Source organism: Crinia signifera, chromosome 8 (genome assembly GCF_055691185.1).
Source record: "Crinia signifera chromosome 8, ASM5569118v1, whole genome shotgun sequence".
In the NCBI taxonomy this organism is placed as follows: domain Eukaryota; kingdom Metazoa; phylum Chordata; class Amphibia; order Anura; family Myobatrachidae; genus Crinia; species Crinia signifera.
The window spans coordinates 144333080-144355590 of record NC_139224.1 but is presented as its reverse complement, the minus strand read 5'-3'; the positions used below and the strand labels follow the sequence as shown (position 1 = coordinate 144355590).

Below are 22511 nucleotides of genomic sequence, written 5' to 3'. Positions count from 1 at the left end.
GCTAAGAGTACTGCGAAATGTTTCCATGCTACATGTATGTAAATCTACAAGACACATATGTACTGCATGCAGCAAGGCAATCGTTTGTTTGTACTTTATATTCATAGTGTCTGACCCGGCTGCGACCGATTGCTGGTGTATTATGTGTTTCTGTGTAGATTTGGACCTTGAGTTTGGAGCAAAGCAAAAGAAAGGAGAAACTTTGGGGACTAAGTAAAACCAGACCCGGACAAGATCCCGGAATGCCGGTCCGGACATCAAACTCTGCATTCCGCAGCTTGTAGTGTCTGGTCCGGGGGGATCCCGGTGATAGCTTTCACCAGGGACATGGGGAAGGGGAAATGACAGCCTCCCCATGTGGTCCAGACCATTCCGGTTTTTATTACACCCCCGGACCATGCAGTATTCTCTCCCTTCTCCTCTCCCTGGTGACAGGTGTCAGAGCAGCCCCACCGGACGGGACAGCCCCGGCAATACACCCCCGGACCGGACACTACAAGCTCTAGAATTACATATATTCAGGGCTATTTTTGTGCAGGCTCCAGCAGGAACTGTGGCCCTTATTCTAGTTCACTCTTTCTGACAAAATATTTCTCAGATGGACAAAACCATGTGCACTGCAGGTAAGGCAGGTGTAAAACCCCACCCAAATCTAATTATCTCTGCACATGTAACACCTGCTTCACCTGCATCGCACATGGTTTTGTCCATCTGAGAAATATTTTGTCAGAAAGAGTGAACTAGAATAAGTGCCACAGTTCCTGCTGGAGCCTGCACAAAAATAGCCCTGCATATATTGATGAATAGAGCCTTTCCGGTCAAGGGTTCCAGGGTCCTATCTGGACCGGTTTTTACCCATACCCGAAACTTTGCACCTGGACCAACCATGTTGCAATGCAAGAGGTGCAAATAAATGTTTTAAAATTATTGTTATCAAAGCTCCCAACTGACTATGGGACAATCCCACCCACAGTGTGTTTCAGGGGGAGTAGGTTGGGGGGGGGGGGGGAGAGGGGGTTTGTGCTGTGAAGTCTTGCCCCATTTTTGGTCTCAAATACAAGCTACAGGATGTTGGGAGGTACGCTGCTATGAGTATTATTTTTTGCATGCAGGGCAAATACTGACTGCGTTAACATGCAGCCCACAAATGCTAGGCAGTTTCTTTTTACACTACATTTATTTTGCAGCTATGATACAAATCTAAGGCTGGGTACACATCTAAAGATAATTTGGGGGGAATTTACTAAGATGCGAGTTCTATTTCACATGGGATGTTGCAATAGGTATGTGAATGACATTGATCAAAGTAGGGACCATCATAGGTGCAGTCGTCATCGATGGCTATTCTGCAACCAGCCATCGATAGCCATAAACTATGTGATGGATAACCATACATAGTTTTTGCTGTCGATGGCTGTCAATTATCTTTGACTGAATGGCCCTTGGGCCAATCAGAATGTGGGGTGTGGGGCTTCTGGTGTCAGGGGGCGGAGCTGTGCTCTGTGTCCTGGCATCTTGAAAAGAAAAAAAGAAACCTCAGTTCTCCTTTGCCATCAATGTAGGGAAACCATCTGGTTCTCCCACATCAATGGTAAAGTATTCAACATCTGCCATAAACTATCGATGATTTCAAATCATCGATGGTCGATGGCCATCCCTAGTTCAGAGTCATATTGTTGGGACAAACTGTCCGTCGGTGCAGATATATACTGTATATAAGCCGCTCACAAGTATTGCAGCAGGATTTGGCGCATGTTACCTCCTCAGAATCAGCCCCTTCCAGCTGTATCATTAATGTCCAGGTGTCATTTTATACTCGCCCTCAAGCGGCCTCCAGGTAGCCTAATAAATAGCATATACTGTTTGTAATTTAAATATTTCTAGTGAAGATGGAATGTTTCCCATAGCATACAACCAATCAGATTCTACTTATTTACTTAGCACCTGCTAGAAGATAATAGATAGAATCTGATTGGTTGCTATGGGCAACATCTCATCTTCAATAGAACTGGCATCTTAGTAAATGTACCCTGAGCTGGATCAACAGATTGACAGTACAATACAAAATGTTTATAGGGTAAAAGGACTGCATGACCATTTTGGGACACAGTAGCTATGACGACACATGAAATAAATCGACATGTCTAAGGTTGGAATGTTGACACAAGCATTATTTTGACAATGGGGTGGTTGACATGAGTTTTCTTCAGGTGTTTTTTCTATAACAGGCGTTATTATTCCCTACAATCCCCTTGTGCGTGGGCGGAGAATAGAATAGTGCGCCGAGCGCAGCGGTACACTGATACTGCGTTGACTTACGTCGAAAATTTGTTTCAGAAATTGTGAATGTATATTGGCCAACATTTTTGGGATGTTATTTTGGGCGGGATGTATTAACCCCTTCATGACAGAGCCAGTTTGTGCCTTCATGACAGAGCCCTTTTTTTCAAATCTGACATGTCTCACTTAAGTGGGGATAACTTTTTTTTTGCTTTTACTTATCCCAGTGATTTTGAGATTGTTTTCTCGTGACACATTGTACTTCAAGTTAGTGGTAAATTTGGGTCGATACAGTCTGTGTTTTTTTGTGAAAAATACCAAAATATCGTGAAAAAATGGAAAATTTAGCAATTTGCAAAATGTTAAATTTTCTGCTTGTGAGACAAATAATCATACCACTCAAAATAGTTAATAACTAACAAAGACCATATGTCTACTTTATGTTTCCATCATTATTTCAACTTCCTTTTAATTTTTTTGGACACTAGGAGGCTTACAATATGAATAGCAAATTCTCAAATTTTCAAGAAAATTTCAAACACTGATTTTTTTAGGGACCAGTTCAGTTCTGATGTGACTTTGAGGGACTTGTATGTGAGACACCCCCATAAATGATGCCATTTCAAAAACTGCACCCCTCACAGTATTAAAAACAGCATTTTGGAAGTTTGTTAACCCTTTAGGTGTTTCACAGGAATTAAAACAAAGTGTAGGTGAAATTTCAAAATTTCTTTTTTTTTGCAGAGTTTCAATTATAATACATTTTTCTAACGAATACAGTAGATTTTACTAGAGAAATGTGACTAAAAATTGATTCCCCCAATTCTTTTGTTTTCAAAAATATCCTATATGTGGCCCTAGTGTGCACGTTGACCAAACCACAGGCTTCATAATAGAAGGAGCACCTACTTGATTTTGGAGCCTCCTTTTTATGAGATTTTTTTTTAGGCACCATGTAGGATTCTAGGCACCATAAGTGCTAAAAGTTAGGAACCTCCCCCACAAGTCACCCCATTTTGCAATATACACCCCTCAGGGAATTCATCTAGGGGTATAGTGTACATTTCAAACCCCCAGGGGTTTCACCAATTTTGGTACAACTGGGATGTGAAAATGGAAAATTACATTTTTTTACACAAACATGCAGTTCTGGCTCAAAATTTTTCATTTTCACAAGGAATGAAGGAGACAAAGCACCCCAAAATCTGTGCCCCAATTTCTCCCGAGTACGGCAATGCCTCACATGTGACCAAAAAATACCAGTTGGGTGCATGGCAGGACTCAGAAGGGAAGGAGTGTTTTTTGGATTTTGCAGCACAGATTTTGGTGGAATGAATGGTGGGTGCTATGTTGCACCAATACAGTGGAACCCCCCCACAAGTCACCCCATTTTGCAAAGTACACCCCTCAGGGAATTCATCTAGGGGTATAGTGTACATTTCAAACCCCCAGGGGTTTCACCAATTTTGATACAACTGGGCAGTGAAAATGAAAAATTACATTTTTTTACACAAAAATGCAGTTCTGGCTCAAAATTTTTCATTTTCACAAGGAATGAACAGTGGCAAACGCAGGATTTTCAGAAGGGGGTTTCCAGAGGTGCGGAGCAAAGCACGGAGATGGACACTTAGGTGACCCAGTATATTCTGGGTCGGTTAAAGTATGATAGATAGACCAAATGTATAGAAATAATAATATATATATATATATACTGTATATATATATATTACACACACACACACACACACACACACATACACATACACATATATATATATATACACACATACATATATATATATATATATATATATATATATATATATATATATATATATACATACAGGGGAGTCAACAGCAGTGTAGACCCCTGGGCATAGCAATGTATTGGGGCCCATACTGATCCTCCAGTGGTAGGGGTGGGGGAAGCTTTGATGTCCCGCGGGTGGTAGGGGGTATTATATCAACTGCTCAGCATGTAGGGCCTGGATCAGTAATTTCCACTAATTACCCCTTTACTGCACAGATGGTGGGAGATGGGGTGGGAGAAGGGGGCATTGGGCTGAATGAAGGGGCCCTGATACATACGGAGGGGTGTATAGTGGAGTGGGCTTATTATTCATAATTTTCTGGTGGGAGGACAGCTTGCTTGACTGCAGATATCTCCAGTTCCCGGATATAGATTTCTTAGATTTTAATGGAATTAAAAACTAGAGAATCCCACCTACCAAATGTTACTGGGGACTAGGGGATCAGAGTTCAGGAGGCAGAGCAATCTGCCAATGAGTATATAAAACTACATACCAGGTGTGTGGAGCTGGAGCAGTAACCAGCTGCTGGAAGGGTGATATCTCTGGTTGTAGGAACAGTAGAGACAAGCTACTAGTGTCAATCAAAGGGGGAGAGTCCCAGGTTTTGGAATATACCCTCAGAAAAACTCTAAGTCAGAAAGAAAGTGAAATATCTGACTGGGAAGAGCAATTAACAGGCTTGGATTTCGACCACTGCTTTGAAGTCAGATATCTCTGGTTCCCAAGGGCCGATTTTTAAAATTCTTATACCCATAGAAAGAGGGGACCCTCAGCTTTCAGCCTAGTGTCCTTAGACTCCTAGGGGGGTTTCTGGGTACTCAGAAACCCCCCCTGCGTGCGCTACTGATGAAGGAGACAAAGCACCCCAAAGTCTGTGCCCCAATTTCTCCCGAGTACGGCAATGCCTCACATGTGACCAAAAAATACCAGTTGGGCGCATGGCAGGACTCAGAAGGAAAGGAGTGATTTTTGGATTTTGCAGCACAGATTTTGGTGGAATGAATGGTGGGTGCTATGTTGCATTAGCAAGACTCCCAAAGCACCAATACAGTGGAACCCCCCCACAAGTCACCCCATTTTGCAAAGTACACCCCTCAGGGAATTCATCTAGGGGTATAGTGTACATTTCAAATCCCCAGGGGTTTCACCAATTTTGATACAACTGGGCAGTGAAAATGAAAAATTACATTTTTTTACACAAAAATGCACTTCTGGCTCAAAATTTTTCATTTTCACAAGGAATGAAGGAGACAAAGCACCCCAAAGTCTGTGCCCCAATTTCTCCCGAGTACGGCAATGCCTCACATGTGACCAAAAAATACCAGTTGGGCGCATGGCAGGACTCAGAAGGGAAGGAGTGATTTTTGGATTTTGCAGCACAGATTTTGGTGGAATGAATGGTGGGTGCTATGTTGCATTAGCAAGACTCCCAAAGCACCAATACAGTGGAACCCCCCCACAAGTCACCCCATTTTGCAAAGTACACCCCTCAGGGAATTCATCTAGGGGTATAGTGTACATTTCAAACCCCCAGGGGTTTCACCAATTGTGGTACAACTGGGCTGTGAAAATGAAAAATTACATTTTTTTACACAAACATGCACTTCTGGCTCAAAATTTTTCATTTTCACAAGGAATGAAGGAGACAAAGCACCCCAAAATCTGTGCCCCCATTTCTCCAGAGTACGGCAATGCCTCACATGTGACCAAAAAATACCAGTTGGGTGCATGGCAGGACTCAGAAGGGAAGGAGTGATTTTTGGATTTTGGAGCACAGATTTTGGTGGAATGAATGGTGGGTGCTATGTTGCATTAGCAAGACCCCCGAAGCACGGTGAAATGATGAACCTAATAATCCATAGATGTGTGGTATATTTTGAAACACTCCTTTATACATAGGCCGGGTTTGTCGGGGCAAGTTTCACAGTGGAAAATAGTATCCTTTCTTATTCCATTTTTATAGCAAACTTTGCACCTTTTTTGTGTCCTGCCCTTTCTTGTAGTGGAGGGGATTTCGTTGGGAAAATGCTGCCCTGGTACAATACGGGGGCCAGTACTAGAAGTACTGGGGCCCTCTGCCTGCTGATTCCCAAATATTAGGCCCTTTATGACTTCCTCTTGAAAGTGCATAAATGTCCCCCTCTGGCCGGTAGAACGGAATAGCACGTAAGCGTTATACAGTGCCATCTGGATGATATACACGGCCAGCTTCTTGTACCAGATATTTGTTTTCCGCAGGGCACTGTACGGCTTCAGTACCTGATCTGAAAGATCCACTCCGCCCATGTACTTATTGTAATCAAGGATACAATTTGGTTTTGAGGTGTGGGTACTGGTACCTCGTACAGGGATGGAGGTGGTACTGTCTCCATGAATTGTTGTCAGTATAAGGACATCCCTCTTGTCCTTATATTTGACCAACAACATATTTTCGGTGCATATTCCCCTGCTTTCACCCCTTCTTAGTACTTGGGCAATGTGCGTTTTGGGGAGGCCTCTTTGGTTCTTGCGCACAGTACCGCAAGCTGCTGTACCTCTTGAACCAAGGGCCTTAAACAGGGGGATGCTGGTGTAAAAGTTATCCACATAGAGGTGATAACCCTTATCCAGGAAGGGGTGCATTAAATCCCAGACAATTTTTCCACTAACACCTACGAGGGAGGGGGGGCATTCTGGCGGTTCAATTCTTGAATCCTTCCCTTCATATACCCTAAACTTGTGGGTGTACCCTGTGCTGCTTTCACACAGCTTATACATTTTTATGCCATACCTTGCCCTCTTACTGGGAAGGTACTGGCGGAATTTAACCCTTCCTTTAAAATGTATAAGGGACTCGTCGATACTAATACATTTATCAGGGATGTATAGCTCTGCAAATTTGGCACTGAAATGATCAATGACCGGCCTGACTTTGAATAGCCGGTCAAAGGTGGGATCATCTCTGGGTGGGCACTGTGCATTATCGGTGTAATGTATAAATTTATGGATCGTCTCAAATCGAGCCCGGGGCATGGCCATACGGTAAAATGGGGTGCTGTACAGAACATCTGTACTCCAATATTGCCTAATTTGTGGCTTTTTTACTATGCCCATATGAAACACCAGACCCCAAAACGTCATCATCTCTACTGCATCTACAGGGGTCCACCTAGCAAATGATGACGTGGGGTTTTGAGCAATAAACTGCTGGGCATATAAATTAGTTTGGTCCACCATTAAATTTATAAAATCATCAGAGAAAAATAATTTGAAAAAGTCAATTTCTCTGAGACCTGTGGAATCAAATTGGATTCCTGGCATGGCCAAAAACTCAGGAACTTGGGGCTCAAAATTGTCTGGTGGTGGGGTCCATACGAGATCAATTATTGGGGGGGGGTCTCAGCTGATCTACGGGGGCGTCTTTGAGGGGGTCCCTCATCACCAGAGGAGGAAGAGGAGCTTAAGACGAATCCTTCAAATTCCCCGCTTGCCTCACTGGCTGTGTCAGAGTCAGAGGCAAGCATGGCATATGCCTCCTCCACTGAATACATTCTTCTGGATGACTGGGATGACCTTTGGGATGACATTTGGGATGACATTTGGGATGCCATTTTTATTTTTGTGTTACTGGTAGTGAAATGTTTCAACACGTGTATAGTGTAGGGGGGGGTACAAACTTTATTTCAACCCGGGGGGTATGTAGTGTGTAGTGTGTATGTAGTGCAGAAAAAAAAAAATACTTTATACAAAAAAAAAAAAATTGAAGGGGTTAAAAAAAAAAAAAAATTGAAGGGGTTAAAAAAAAAAAAAAATTGAAGGGGTTAAAAAAAAAAATTGAAGGGGTTAAAAAAAAAAAAAAAAGGTCCTGCGCCAAAAATTGAGCACAGATGTTGGTCAGTAACGTCCGTCACTGAACAGCGCTCAAAGGCAACAGGAATTTGATCAAAAAAAAAAAAAAAATAGATCAACCCTGTGCCGAAAAAGCTGATCAGTGATGTACGTCACTGATCAGCGCACAGTGGCCACAGGACACCCACAAAATCACAGTGTGTGTAAAAAAAAAAATTAAAAAAAAGACCCCACAGCACCCACAAAAAAAAAAGGTGATCAGTGATGCGACACTGATTACCAGTGAGGGGCAGCAGGTGCACAACCTTTGGTGCAACTGGGTGCAACTGGCAGCAACTGACAGGTATATATAAAAAAAAAAAAAACCTCTGCACCCCCAAAAAGTTGCGGATCACCTCAGATATAGTGATCAGCACAAAAGGCGGGGGCAGCAGACACAAAATTTAGCACTCTCTATCACTCTCTGTCACTATCTCTCTCTATCTCTCTATCTCTCACTATCTATCACTCTATGACACTGCAGCAGCAGCACTGACAGTTATATATATGAAAAATAACCCCTGCACCCCCAAAAAGTTGCTGGGGGTGCACAAAAGGGGGGCAGCAGACACAAAATATAGCAGTCTCTATCACTATCTCTCTCTATCTCTCTATCTCTCACTATCTATCACTATGACACTGCAGCAGCAGCACTGACAGGTATATATATATAAAAAAACCTGCGCCCCCAAAAAGTTGCTGATCAGTTAATTTATACTGATCAGCACAAAAGGGGTGGCAGCAGTCAGTTATATAAAAAATATATAGCACAATCTCTCACTATCTCTCTATCTCTCTCTCTCTATCTCTCTCTATCTCTCTATCTATAACTCTATTACACTGCAGCAGCACAAAATATAGCACTCTCTGTCACTAGGCCTCTCTATCTCTCTCTCTCTATCTCTCTCTCACTCGATGACACTGCAGCAGCACAACACAGCACAACACAGCACAGGATGTCACAATATGAAGCAAGATCCCAAGCAGTGATCAGGTAAGTATTGAGCAAGGTTCTGGTCAGTATATGGCGGCAGCTGGGCACGGTGACCGCACTGCACGCTATTCCAGACCGGAATGGCGTCTGCAGTGCAGTCACCGTTAGTTTAAACCCCCCTCCATGGCTGTGATTGGTCCGTCGGCCCGACGAACCAATCACGGCCTTTGGGGGCGGGCGGGGTGAGGTGGGGTGACACCAGTGTCACCCTTACACCCCGCGGTGATTGGTGCTGTACTTTACAGCACCAATCACCTCCGATCGCGTGTCACCGGCGAACGTTATTCGCCGGTGACACAGAAAACGCTGTGAATGGCTGTTCACACTGAACAGCCAATCACAGCGATCGCCGACGGGGGGGGCGGCATCGCAGCCCCCCCTGGGCATGCAGGGACATGTCTGCTGTCAGGGACAGCAGACATCGTCCCTCTGTCACTGCGTCTCTAGACGCAGTGACAGTTTGAAGTCATGACGTATATATACGTCATGTGTCGGGAAGTACTTCCCGGCCATGACGTATATATACGTCAAATGTCGTGAAGGGGTTAAAATACATCGCCGCCCTTCGCCGCCCGCCACGATGCCAGCACATATGTACTATCATATGCGGCTGTCATTGCGATGCGGTGACGGAGTCCGCCCGCGATACCAGTACTCTGGTGTGCGGGGGGTCTCCGTCACCTCCCTGCCGCCTGGCTCTCCCCTCATGCCGGGGACAGCTAAGCAGGCTGTCCCCGGCACCTCCTCCTCCCCCCTGCAGCCGGAAGGATGTCCGTCTGCTTCACTATGGGGAGGAGGGGTTTACCTTCCGGGGTCCAGGAGGACCCTTTAGGAAGGTAAGCCAGAGGGGGGGTCGGCGAGGCGTCGGGTTTGCGTCGGAGGCGGCGAAAAGAAGCCCATAAGCTTCTATAGGGTATCGCCACCCAAAGGTGGCGATACCATTCGATGCGGTATCGTTTTTCATACATTGGAAAATGCGGTAAAAACCGGGTTTTACCGCATTTTCCGTTTGATACATCTCGCCCTTTATGTTTAACCATATATGTCCCAAATTAGTAGACGTATAACCCCTCGCCACCATCGGGTTACTAAAGGTAATAGTTTGTAAATTCTCTTAAACCTGTTGACCTTATGGCTTATGTACATGTTGACCTTTTGTACTGCCGAACTCGTCGACCTCATGGTGTCTACCTACTGACTGACTGTTGATCTGTCATCCACCACCCCACGCCATGTAAGTGCTATGTCAGGAATTGCTCTTGCTTCCTCCAGACATAATCGTGAGCATCCTATTGCACAATCACTGGGGTCATTGACCGTAGCGGCTTCTGTTTACACGGGCAGCAGTATGACTACAACAGCTGTACATGAATGACTATCAGGTGCATTGCACTGTTGTGCAGTATATAGAGAGAGGTGCAGGCACCAGGATCCTTTATTCCGATGCCTCCAGCACAATGGGCAGAGCACTGCACTCCGCCCTGTATGTGACGTGAGTGATTGTGCAGTAGATCCTTGTAGTGCCCTAAATGGTCTACACTTCATATTGGTTACATTACTTTATATGGCAGAAGAGAGGGTAAGTATGCTATTTATATTATTTACCTGATTCCTGCCATTTAGATACCGGTGTCTGTATTCTGAACTCCAGCAACCCCACAGCCGGTCATCCGTATGTTCGTAAAGAAGTCATCCATGGTTCAGTGTTCTTGAATTAATACTAGTGGAGTAAACTAATGGGTCCTACCATCCTACACACGGGGTGATGGGAACTGTGTGCTGAGCGATCTAGCACCAGCGATCTGTCACTGCCCGTCTTCTCAATAGAGAGGACATGGGTGATGACTAGATATGCTTGATCTATTTAGTCCGGCAATAGCGGGGCCACACACACACACCAATTTTTACTTAAGTTATAAGTGATCTAGTCAAATCTAGTCAGATCACTTAGAAAATAGGCCAAAATCGCTCCGATTTTGGCTGATTTTCTAAGCGATTTCATTAGATTAGGCCAGCAGTATTTCATAGAAAGCTTTGCTTATTGGTAGAGTTATGTTCAACCATGTTTTGTTAAGAAGTCTCCAACAATTTATTTATTTATTATTCATTACCAGTTTCTTATATTCCGCAGCTCTTTACAGAGTATAGTTGAACATTCACATCAGTCCCTGCCCCAGTGGAGCTTACAATCTGTATTCCCTACCACATGTACACACACACACACATTGGAAGCCAATTGACCTACCAGTATATTTTTGGATTGCGGGAGGAAAACCGGAGTACCCATAGGAAACCCACGCAAGCATGGGGAGAATATACAAACTCTGCACAGTTAGGGCCATGGTGGGAATCGAACCCATGACCTCAGCGCTGTGAGGCAGTAATGCTAACCATTACACCAATGCACTAGGCAGATCATCTACCTGCAGAAGTAAGGCATTTTGCCTAATAAATGGGGTCCGCTCTGAAACTATTTAATATATGCATAAAGCCAGGTCTTGTGTGTTCCCAGGTGATTACGGTGCGCTTACTGGGCCATGGCGAGTAGCGGTAGAGACGTACGGAACCCTACAGAGGTTCGCATGAGTCAGATGGTGCTGCCATGTCACGCCAACCACCGCGGCCAGCTCAGTACAGGGCAGTTGCTGAAATGGATAGACACCGCGGCCTGTCTGTCAGGTGAGTGGACGGGAAACCTTATCTGTCACCTAATTTAACTATATCCTATTTAATATTTAGTAGATTACATAATGTCCTTCATAGAGTGTTTATATGAATATTAGAAGTGATTTTGTACTGTAGATTATAAGGACTTTGTCGTGGATATAAGGAGTGTCTTGTTCTATTGATGAGAATCACCATAAGGTATCTGCACGTATATGGGCATATCTGTATTGCTATTCAGGTCCATGCCATAGCCATGCCACCAATAGATTCATTTTTTAGACCTCTCCAGCTGTTGTCTCTGTAGGCCTAGAGTCTTACTCAGTCTTCCAGTCCACAATCAGGTTGTGTGGCTGTGCGGCATGATGTTAGAGGTCACACAACCATCCGCCTCTTCAGCCATGTCCACCCGCCCGCTTAAGGACTACTAAACAGCAGTTCCCAGAATGGGGTGGACTCTGGAAACCAGTCTCTGGTATCCCGGGATAAATAAAATGGTCTGGGATTGGCTTCCCTAATCGGGATGCCGCTGTCTGTCTTCTGTCCGCCGGTCACACTTTGGGCGGTATTCAATGAGCCTGATTCGCCATGTTTTAATGGCGAATTTGTGCTGTTTGGCGAATTTCTGACTAAAACGGTGAATCACCCTATTCAATGACCACATGGCGAATACATTTGAAGGTTTTTTTCGCCATGAATCGCTATCTTTTTATGGAGAAGTGGAATGTGAACTTTTAAAATAAAGTGTTTTGTTTTTTACATTTGGTGTAAAAAAATCAGGAATTTTATTCTGAGGAGGGGCATGCTATTTTTATTCATGTGCTGTAAGCACATGAATATATATTTAATTTAAAAAAATATATATATTTTTTTTTTTTACACAGCAGCCAGCAGGGGGCGCCGGAGCCGAGCCGCTCATTACATATTCATATATTCACTGCACCCGATGTTACGATCTGGTATAGTGAATATACGCTCCCCTGCTGGCACCCCCGGGGGGCAGCCTGTGCTGCCTGGCACCCGGGGAGCCCACCTGCCCCCCACAAATGTTCTGGGCCAGGCAGAGAGACTTCCATCTCTCTGCCTGGCACCGTCCACAGGCTCCCTGCGGCATTCGCCGCAGGAGCTCATATTCGCCAGTCAGGGGCAGCGAGCCCCTGACACGTTGAATACCGGAGCCCGCTGGCTCCGGAACGTGGCGAATGTGCAGCGAATCCTAAAAAGGATTCGCTGCACCTCGCAGGTATTCACATTGAATACCGCCCATAATATGTATTCTGGTTGAAGGATGGTGTTTGGAGCATATGGAGGATATGGGATACGGTCGTATTGTGGACATGGTAAAATGGCCCACTCTACACTGTTTTTTTCCAAGTATTGTGGACACCACTTAGGTCGACAGTCAGTAGGTCAACACCGTTGGGTCGACAGGTGACAAGGTCGACATGGGTTTAGGTCGACATGTGTTTTTTTTTTTTACTTTTTTTGAGCTGACATGTGCCGACAGGCGGTATTTCATGCCCTACCATCCACTAGGGCATGGTGGGAGAATAAAATAGTGTGCCCGAAGAATCGCGAGCGATGCGAGGGGCTGCGGTTGACTTCCAACTGTGTCCATGTCGCCATTCGGGTCAAAAACAGTCAAAAAAAACCAACAACACGTCGACCTTCCGACCTGTCAACCTAACGCTATGTTGACCTTGTCCCATGTCGACCTTGCCACCTGTCGACCTAGACACCTGTCAACCTTCCCCCCATGTCGACCTAATGACTGTCGACCTAAGTGTGGTCGATGAAACGATCCACACCCAGTGATATCTACTTTAGCTCCAAACCCCCATCTTTTGACTTATGTTATTAACCCTTTCAGTGGGTGTGACTCTATTTTCAAGATCTCTCATGGCAGCAGTAGCACTCAAAGGGTTAAATCCAGTGTTTATTTCCTGTGTAGATGGTGCTGCCCCATAGGACTCTTAGCAGGAGCTGTAGGCAGTATAAGTGGGTACATGGTTAGTGATGTAATGTGTACATTATCTCTGTTGTTTGTAATCCGCTTCTGTGGAATCTATATCTTACATTTATTCTTATACCATACATTTATACCTATACCTTACATTATACCTACGCCATACATTTATACCTATACCTTACATTATACCTACGCCATACATTTATACCTATACCTTACATTATACCTATACCTTACATTATACCTATACCTTACATTATACCTATACCATACATTTATACCTATACCTTACATTATACCTACGCCATACATTTATACCTATACCTTACATTATACCTATACCTTACATTATACCTATACCATACATTTATACCTATACCTTACATTATACCTACGCCATACATTTATACCTATACCTTACATTATACCTATACCTTACATTATACCTATACCATACATTTATACCTATACCTTACATTATACCTATACCTTACATTATACCTATACCATACATTTATACCTATACCTTACATTATACCTATACCATACATTTATACCTATACCTTACATTATACCTATACCATACATTTATACCTATACCTTACATTATACCTATACCATACATTTATACCTAAACCTTACATTATACCTATACCATACATTTATACCTATACCTTACATTATACCTATACCATACATTTATACCTATACCTTACATTATACCTATACCATACATTTATACCTATACCTTACATTATACCTATACCATACATTTATACCTATACCTTACATTATACCTATACCATACATTTATACCTATACCTTACATTATACCTATACCATACATTTATACCTATACCTTACATTTATACCTATACCATACATTTATACCTATACCTTACATTATACCTATACCTTACATTATACCTATACCATACATTTATACCTATACCTTACATTATACCTATACCATACATTTATACCTATATCGGCTTACATTATACCTATACCATACATTTATACCTATACCTTACATTATACCTATACCATACATTTATACCTATATCGGCTTACATTATACCTATACCATACATTTCTTCCTTTTGTATCATTGCTCAAGGAAATGAATAAAAGACTGAACCCACCATTATACAGTATAATGTGTAATGCAATCTCTCTTTTCTTTGTCAGCGGAGAGGCACGCGGGCTGTCCATGCGTCACCGCGTCTATGGATGACATCTATTTTGAACATACAATCAGGTATTATGAGATTATGTATGAAGTTATTACATAGCAGACACACATGATTTGCAGCGCTTTCACATAGCATTTAGTCATTTACATCATAGTTACCTCCCCTCCAGCATTCTGCAGGAGACTCCCTGAAATAGCAGCAATCTCCCTCTCTCCCTCATTAGTCTAGCAATCTCCCTCATGTCACCTAGCCCACATTTCACCGTTACATTTTTGGGAAAAAATGGAATGACAGATACATTTTGTATTGAATTATAAGCATAATTTCCCAGCACTTAAGTATAGTAGCTCTTACTAACTGCTTTGGGGTCATCTACATTTGGATATAAGTCATTTTTAAATATTCCACTCAGATGTAGCAGTTCACACCCACGCTTCTAGGTGCCACATTCACAATCTGTTTTCACAATCTCTCCATATATGGAACTAGACACGCCCTTTGGGTGGAGCATGACACGCCCCCTCAATGGGGCGCCGTGACAAATTTCTACTACAAACTATATCTCCCTGAAACTAGTTTTCTAAAGTAGGCGAGTATGATTTACATCAATCCCTGTCCCAGCGGAGCTGACACTATGGGGGAAATTTACTAAAGGAAATATGTAAAAAATAGGTGTAAAAATAGGTGTATTTGTATCCAGAAATACACTTATTTTTGACATTTTCTATCCCGAAAATACGGCAATTCGTATTGATGTGCTATCAATACGAATTGCCGTATTTTCGGGATAGAAAATGTCAAAAATAAGTGTATTTCTGGATACAAATACACCTATTTTTACACCTATTTTTTACACATTTCCTTTAGTAAATTTCCCCCTATATATTCACTACCAGGGCTGGACTGGCCATCTGGCAAATAGCGGATGGGCCAGTTCAACCACACAGATCTGATAGCTGAGCCTCCGAATGTTTGGAGCCGGTAAACGCCATGGTGTCTCACCGCCCATGTGCATGGCTGTGAATATGTTTGTGCCCAAAGTGTCCAAGGGCACCTCAACCGGAAATTTGGCTTATTTTGTATCTAAGGTTTATTCATGGGCGAGGGTCTGAGATCCAGTTAGTCACTCAGTATTTTGCTGTCATTGGATAGAAGTGGGTTTACCATTAGTGATATCGGCCCATTTTGGTAGTGTTGAATAGATATGTGACTTTTCAAAGGAATAAAACATCTAAGATTTGTAGAATATCATTGAGTTGGCGATTTATGTACACAATTTATAATTATAAGTCATATTAGCATATTCGATTTGCTTTGTGCTCATTTTTTCTTTGTGTATTTTTCCAGCGTGGGGCAAGTTGTTAACTTGAAGACAAAAGTGAACCGTGCTTTTAATTCCAGTATGGAGGTTTGTGTTGATTGGTTCGTTATGTGTTTGGTGCAAATTTTGTAATGAATATGTATTTATATAGCAAATAGATGCACTACTATAGACCTGTGGCCATCCCGTGACTTGTTATCCATGATTAGTGTGCCGCAAATGTGCGTGGGAAATCGTGTGCACATTTGCGCCATTGGAATCGATTGAACGGTCACACAGCGCGACAAAGCTCGGCACATTGCGTATGATCGCTGCTGTGTGCAAGTACATCACGGCAGGCTACTAAATCCGGACTGGTGGAGGGAACACCTGTATAACGAGACTTCCACACAGGGGCGTAACTAGATATTTGTAGGCCCCATAGCAAAAGTTTGTAAGGGCCCCCTATTTAGCAACTGATGGTGATAAATGTATGTAAAACATGTTATTTAGATGGTAAAGATGGGCCCCCTTCAGCTCTGGGCCCCATAGCAGCTGCACCCCTTGCACCTATGGTAGTTACGCCCTTGCTTCCACATCTTCTTTTCAAGGGACTCTTTTCGTAGATAGCTGTGGACCAATCCTAGGAAGCCTTCGAAGCAAGCTTTTTTATGTCAAATTAGGTTACTTTGGGTTATTGTCAAGAGCAGGTGGGAAGTTAGGGGTAGATTTATTAAGCCCGGTAAAGTGATAAAGTGTCTGGTTTTTATGACCGGCCAATCAGCTCCTACTTGTCATTTTTTCAAACCAAGCCTATAACTACAAAATAAGGAGCTGATTGGCCGGTGATAAAAAAAAAACAGACAATTTATCACTTCACCAAGCTTAATAAATCTGCCCCCCTGTTCTGTGAGGGACTAAGGGCCGGGTGTATTAACAATGCCAAATACATACGGGCCGGCATCGCAAAAATATTAAACCCATATGTATTAACATGTGTGATTAGAATCGCAAAGGACTTTGTAAAGCCGCCGGCGTTGTGTGAGAGGGCCCAAGCGGGTCCCACATCTAGGCACAATAGTGCAAACCCAATACAAAGCAGTTTGTGGGGCGTATCGATGGCACTTCATAAATGAGGCCTACTGTGCAGCTGCTGGGTCCCCATGTTAGGCATTTTTGGTAATCGATCACTAATTTTCAAAATGTTTGTTCTCTGTCCAGGTTGGAATCCACGTCACCTCCGAAGATTTGTGCAGTGGAAAAGAGTGGAAAGTGTGCCAGGCATTTGCAACGTTCGTGGCCCAAGCACAAGGCAATAAAAAAGTGAGATTTTTTTTTATTAAAATCTGAGTTAAAACCAAATGTTTAGCCATAAAAGTTAGGCTGCAGGGAGGGAGGGTTATGGTTAGGTACAGCGGCAGTTTTACCTATGGGCTGCAGAGTTGCAGCTCCCCAGGTAAAATCTGCAACTGTGCTCAGCCTAGGCAAAGCCAGATGCAGTCTGTGAGGGTTAGGGTGTTGGCGGGTAGGATATGAGGGTTGGCACTAGTGGGGGAGGGTTAGGGTCAGGCTGCAAGGGGGTAGGGTTAGGCCACTGGGAGAGAAGGTTGGGGGGAGGGGGCAGGGGGAGGGTAAGTATACGTACCTGACCCTTGTCAGGATTCCCTCTTTGGGATGTCGGTGTTGGTATTCTGAAGGCCGGCATTCGTATGTAACACGATAAGATGCATCATTTGTAAAAATCGGAGGAATGCTATTTTAGGGCCTAAGCTTAGGGGTGTGGCCACCCACCAGAGAACGTAACCATTAAAGAGTGAAATACTACTACAGGTTGAGTAACCCTTATTCAAAATGCCCGGGACCATGAGAATTTTGTGTAATGGATTATTCCGTGAGGTATCTTGCATGTGGGGGGGGTGGTTGTATCCTTGGGGTGTATCTAGATTTCTCCCTAATCTAAATGGCTACTGTCCAGATGCCACTGCTCAGTGTCCTGTAGTGTATTGGATGATTTTGATAATTGCTTGCAGGTAATGCTGAAGCCCCTGACACCTGTCACTGAAGAGGAGCAACTGGAACACAGTATTGCAGCTGAGCGGCGTCGCATGAGGCTGCTCCATACTGACAACATCAAGGATCTGCTGACCAGGAGCACCTTACCTGATGGTACGTTACCCGTCTGTTTAATGTTCCCTTCAGTGCTCAGATACCTAGTAATACATCCCTTCTCCTGATTTTTGGTGGACAGAGGGTCAGGGGGGCGTGGCCAGCAGCTCTCAGAGCGCTGCCCATGCCCCCACAGTGAAGACATGACCTTTTGTTGAGGCCACGCCCCTTTTTATTCCCTGATACAATGCTGGGAGGTATCTATGCCTAGTGCAGCCGTCTTGGCCGCAGCATTGGATCACACCTGCGTGCAGGAGGTGTCTAGTTACACCAAGCGCCTCCTGCTGCATCAGCCTATGTCATCATCGCTTCTGCGTACAGAGACCACATCCGAATCAGTACCAGTCATTTCTGTTGCTCATCTCCCTGGGTTACAGTATAATGGGTTGAAATTCTATAGACTGACACTAAATGGTCGACACATGAAACTGTTATTTTACCATCCACGTTGATGATAAAGTATGAAATAGTAAAAAATAAATAAATAAGACTCGTGCTGACCTTTTGTCTATATCGACTTAGTCAATGTCAATTTATATGGTGTCGACTGAATACCTCTGGCTGCTCATTTAGGGCCAGATGTATGAAGCTTGATAAAGTGGAGAGTGATAAACAGCCAGCCAATCAGCTCCTACCTGCCATGTTACAGGCTGTGTTTGAAAAATGACAGGTGAAAGCTGGTTGGCTGGCTGTTTATCACTCTCCACTTTATCATTTTTGAAGCTTAATATATCTGGCTGGCAGCCTGCTCCATGCAGAGCTAATTCTGGTAGAAGATAATAATTGCCATGGCTTCAGTTGTCCACCAGCAGTCCATGTGATTGCGTGATAACAGTCCAATTAAATACTGCACACTGACTACCCATCTCAGTGCAGGTACTTTACAGAAAAATGCATTCAGCCTGTACTACGGATTGCCCTACCAGCCAATATAGTCATGCGTAGGTAAACTGCTTCAAGACTTCTTGAATCAGTTTACACTGTAATGATTGACCGCTACCTACATGCTAAAGGACCCTGGGAGGGATGCACTAAGCCGAAAATGCGGAACACCCGTTTTACCGCATTTTTATATGTACTAAAACCCCGCCACTGCGTCACCGCAGGGCAGGGTATCGCCACCTTTGGGTGCCCCCCCCTGCAGGCTCGCTGCACTCGCCACGCAGCGGGCCCAGTGCCTCGCTACGTTCGGTACACATTTTATTCTCTTTCTATGGGTGTCGGGGACAAAGTGCCAGCATTGCGGCAGTCGGGATTCCGGCATTGGTATTTCGACCGCCGGCATATTGACCGCATCCCCCCTATAGAAGCCTATGGGCTTCTATCGCCGTCCGCCGCAGCCTCCCTACCTTCCCTCCCCATCCTCCGTGCTGCTCCTCCTCCCCCAGCAGCATGTCACAGACAGCTGGGGATATCCTTCCGGCTGCAGGGGGGAGGAGGAGACGCCGCATAGCCAAGGAGATGACGGAGACCCCCCGCAAACCACATTACAGGTATTGCCGCATCCATCACCGCACCGTGATGCCAGCCGCATATGTTATTACATATGCGCTAGCAACATCGGCGGCCAGGTGGCGAGGGGTGGTGATGTATATTAATACATCCCGCCCTCTGACACTTATGATGAGGAATCCAGTCATACAGGGTGCAGCAACTGCAGTATGGGAATGATTCGGATGTGTACACAACGCCAATATTCACTCAGCTGAGTGATTATCATGAGACGGCCCATGTGCCGTGGTAACGCTGCGCACATGCCAAGGTACCATTACAGTGCCGCTCGCAGTGGGGCTTTATTCTTATAGTGTGTACACACAGTGAGATTTCACCTCCGATTTGGACCATATAGTTCAAATCGAATAGACATAGGGTGCCAGTTGGGATCCTGACTGTTAAAATACCGACGCACTGGTTCCTGACGGCCACCGACTATTCTCCCTCGTGGGGGTCCACGATCCCCATAGAGGGAGAATAGAATAGGTAGCGAGCCACCGTGCCCGCAGCGTGCCAATCGCGGCAAGTGCACAAGGGGCTTTGTTGCGCTCGCCATGCTGTCTGAGTCCGGACAGTCGTGGATCCCGACTTTTGGAACCCTGTACCACACCCGTAAAAATCTAATGTCAAAAGTGAAAATTGAAAAGCAGTAGAGGAATCAAATAGGCCAAATCGAAAACCAGGTCTCACCGTGTGTACACAGGTACAAAGGCCACTGAAGGTCGACACCTATAAAAGGTCAACATGGCTTTTGGTCCACGGGGTCATAAGGTCGACACATGCATTAGGTCGTCAATGGAAAGGTCGACAGTCAAAAGGTTGACACAGGGTTCTAATGCTTTTTTGTCATGAATGTCGACATGGACACCAAAAAAAGTGCACCGCTTCGCTCGGCACACTATAATATTCTCCCTCTTCTGCCTAGTGGGTGGTAGGACATGAAATACTGCCTGTCGGCACATGTCGACTAAAAAAACACCTGTCGACCTACCATTGTCGATCTAATGCATGTGTCGACCTTATGACCCTGTTGCCCTAAAGCCATGTCGATATTTTTAAGGTGTTGACCTAAAGCCTGTCGACCTTTCTCATCCCGACCTAGTGACCGTATACCGTGTACACATTAGAGTGATTGACAGTCTGAGACTATTTGGGGGAGGTAGCAGGGAGTGGCAGCAAAAAACGAAGGTGAGTCACATGTTTTTGGGGGCAAATCTCTACCTACATCTGCAAATGTGCACACAGAAAGTATGTCATAGCCCAGTCACTGAGACCACAGACTCACTCTGATCGCACCTAATTACCAGCAGCAATCCGGCATTACAAACCGGTAATAAAGAAGGGTTCTTACCGGTTCAGTGCTGAGATGGGTTAATCAGGTTGAGCAGCCCAGTTCCCGTTCACACTGATGGAGGAAGCAGTGCTTGGAGCAGTGTTAGTTCCAGGTGCTGCTTCCTCCCCCGCCAATGATGACGCTCCGCTCATGCAGACCTCAGCGAACCAGCAATATTTCTTGGTCGCTGAAGGGGCAAGAGAGAGCAAAATACAGGATCACTTTGGGACTGAACCGTTTCCAAGTCCCGGTGCGACCCTGCATTTTGCTATCTGACTGTGCCGATGCTGCAGAAGTGTACGCAGCTGCTGAGATTTTGCAACGGTTTTGGTGGGCTTTTCTGTTCACTTCTGGGCGGCAACTACATTTGCATTGTTCAGCAAGTCCATAGCTAAAAACTCGCAGCTGCGTAGCCATTTGCGTACAAATTGGAATTAGACCGATGAAGGATTAAGGGCCCATTTCTCAATAAATATTTTGACATATTTCTGCAAAAACACCCATTTTTGGGTGTTCTGCTTAGTATCACTGAAAGATACAACAATAAGACTGATATAGAGATGGCTAGTGAATCGCTGTCTCGACTCAGTGACTCGAGTCATTAAGCTGAATACATGACTCGAGCCACTCACTGCTGGATGAGTCGAGACAGCAGCAGCAGCAGCATTAGTGCAGACAGAGACAGCAGTCCCGAGTCCCAACTCCCTTTGCCTCAGAGGGGGGCCTGGAAGAGTGGAGATAATTTTATTGGTGATGAAACATGTCAGTCAATGACACGGGGGCGGGGCTGAGCAGTGAGCTCAGCTATTATTGGCCAGCAAACCTGGGTAACTTCTAGTGGGGAGGGAGGCAGGGACATGAGCTCTAAGCTTAGCTCACACGACTCATAATGAGTCATGCAGGGCTGCTGTGCCCTGGACGAATCCCTGAGCCTGCAGTGAGAGTTGAGACAGTTCTCACTGTGTGCAGGCTCAGTTATTCAGTAGTGATCATGATGACTCGCTGATGGATCAGAATCATTCAGCAGCCTCAGCAGTGCACTGTGCTCAGCTCAGCCAGTGTGACTGTGGAACACCCCCTGCAGGCTAATAGGGGATGATATATATATATATATATATATATATATATATATATATATATATATAGATATATATATATATAGATATAGATATATAGATATAGATATATAGATATAGATATATATATATATATATATATATATATATATATATATATATATAGATATATCTATAGATATAGATATAGATATATATAGATATATCTATAGATATATATTTGTAAATCCAAGACCACCAGAATATTTAAATAAAAATTGTAAATTACATAGTAATTACATAACACTGAATCTATGTTGGTATATTATTAACATTCATTGCATAAGCAGCTGCCTGCCTCTGCCAGATGAACTGCACAATC

General features: G+C 44.2%; 1 protein-coding gene across 3 annotated transcripts in view; it reads left to right on the top strand.

Annotated features, from left to right (window-relative positions):
- The window catches only part of ACOT11 (acyl-CoA thioesterase 11), a 39107-nt gene that overhangs the window by 480 nt on the left and 16116 nt on the right, over positions 1-22511 (top strand). For 2 of the 3 annotated variants that reach the window (XM_083157325.1, XM_083157323.1), the window contains exons 2-6: positions 11465-11631; positions 14777-14846; positions 16129-16189; positions 17303-17404; positions 18112-18247. In XM_083157325.1, coding sequence (XP_083013451.1) covers positions 11490-11631; positions 14777-14846; positions 16129-16189; positions 17303-17404; positions 18112-18247 — 511 coding nt within the window. In that variant the 5' untranslated portion in view covers positions 11465-11489. Of the gene's footprint in view, positions 1-9798; positions 10532-11464; positions 11632-14776; positions 14847-16128; positions 16190-17302; positions 17405-18111; positions 18248-22511 lie in introns of those variants that run through there. The other variant, XM_083157326.1, reaches the window with a different exon arrangement.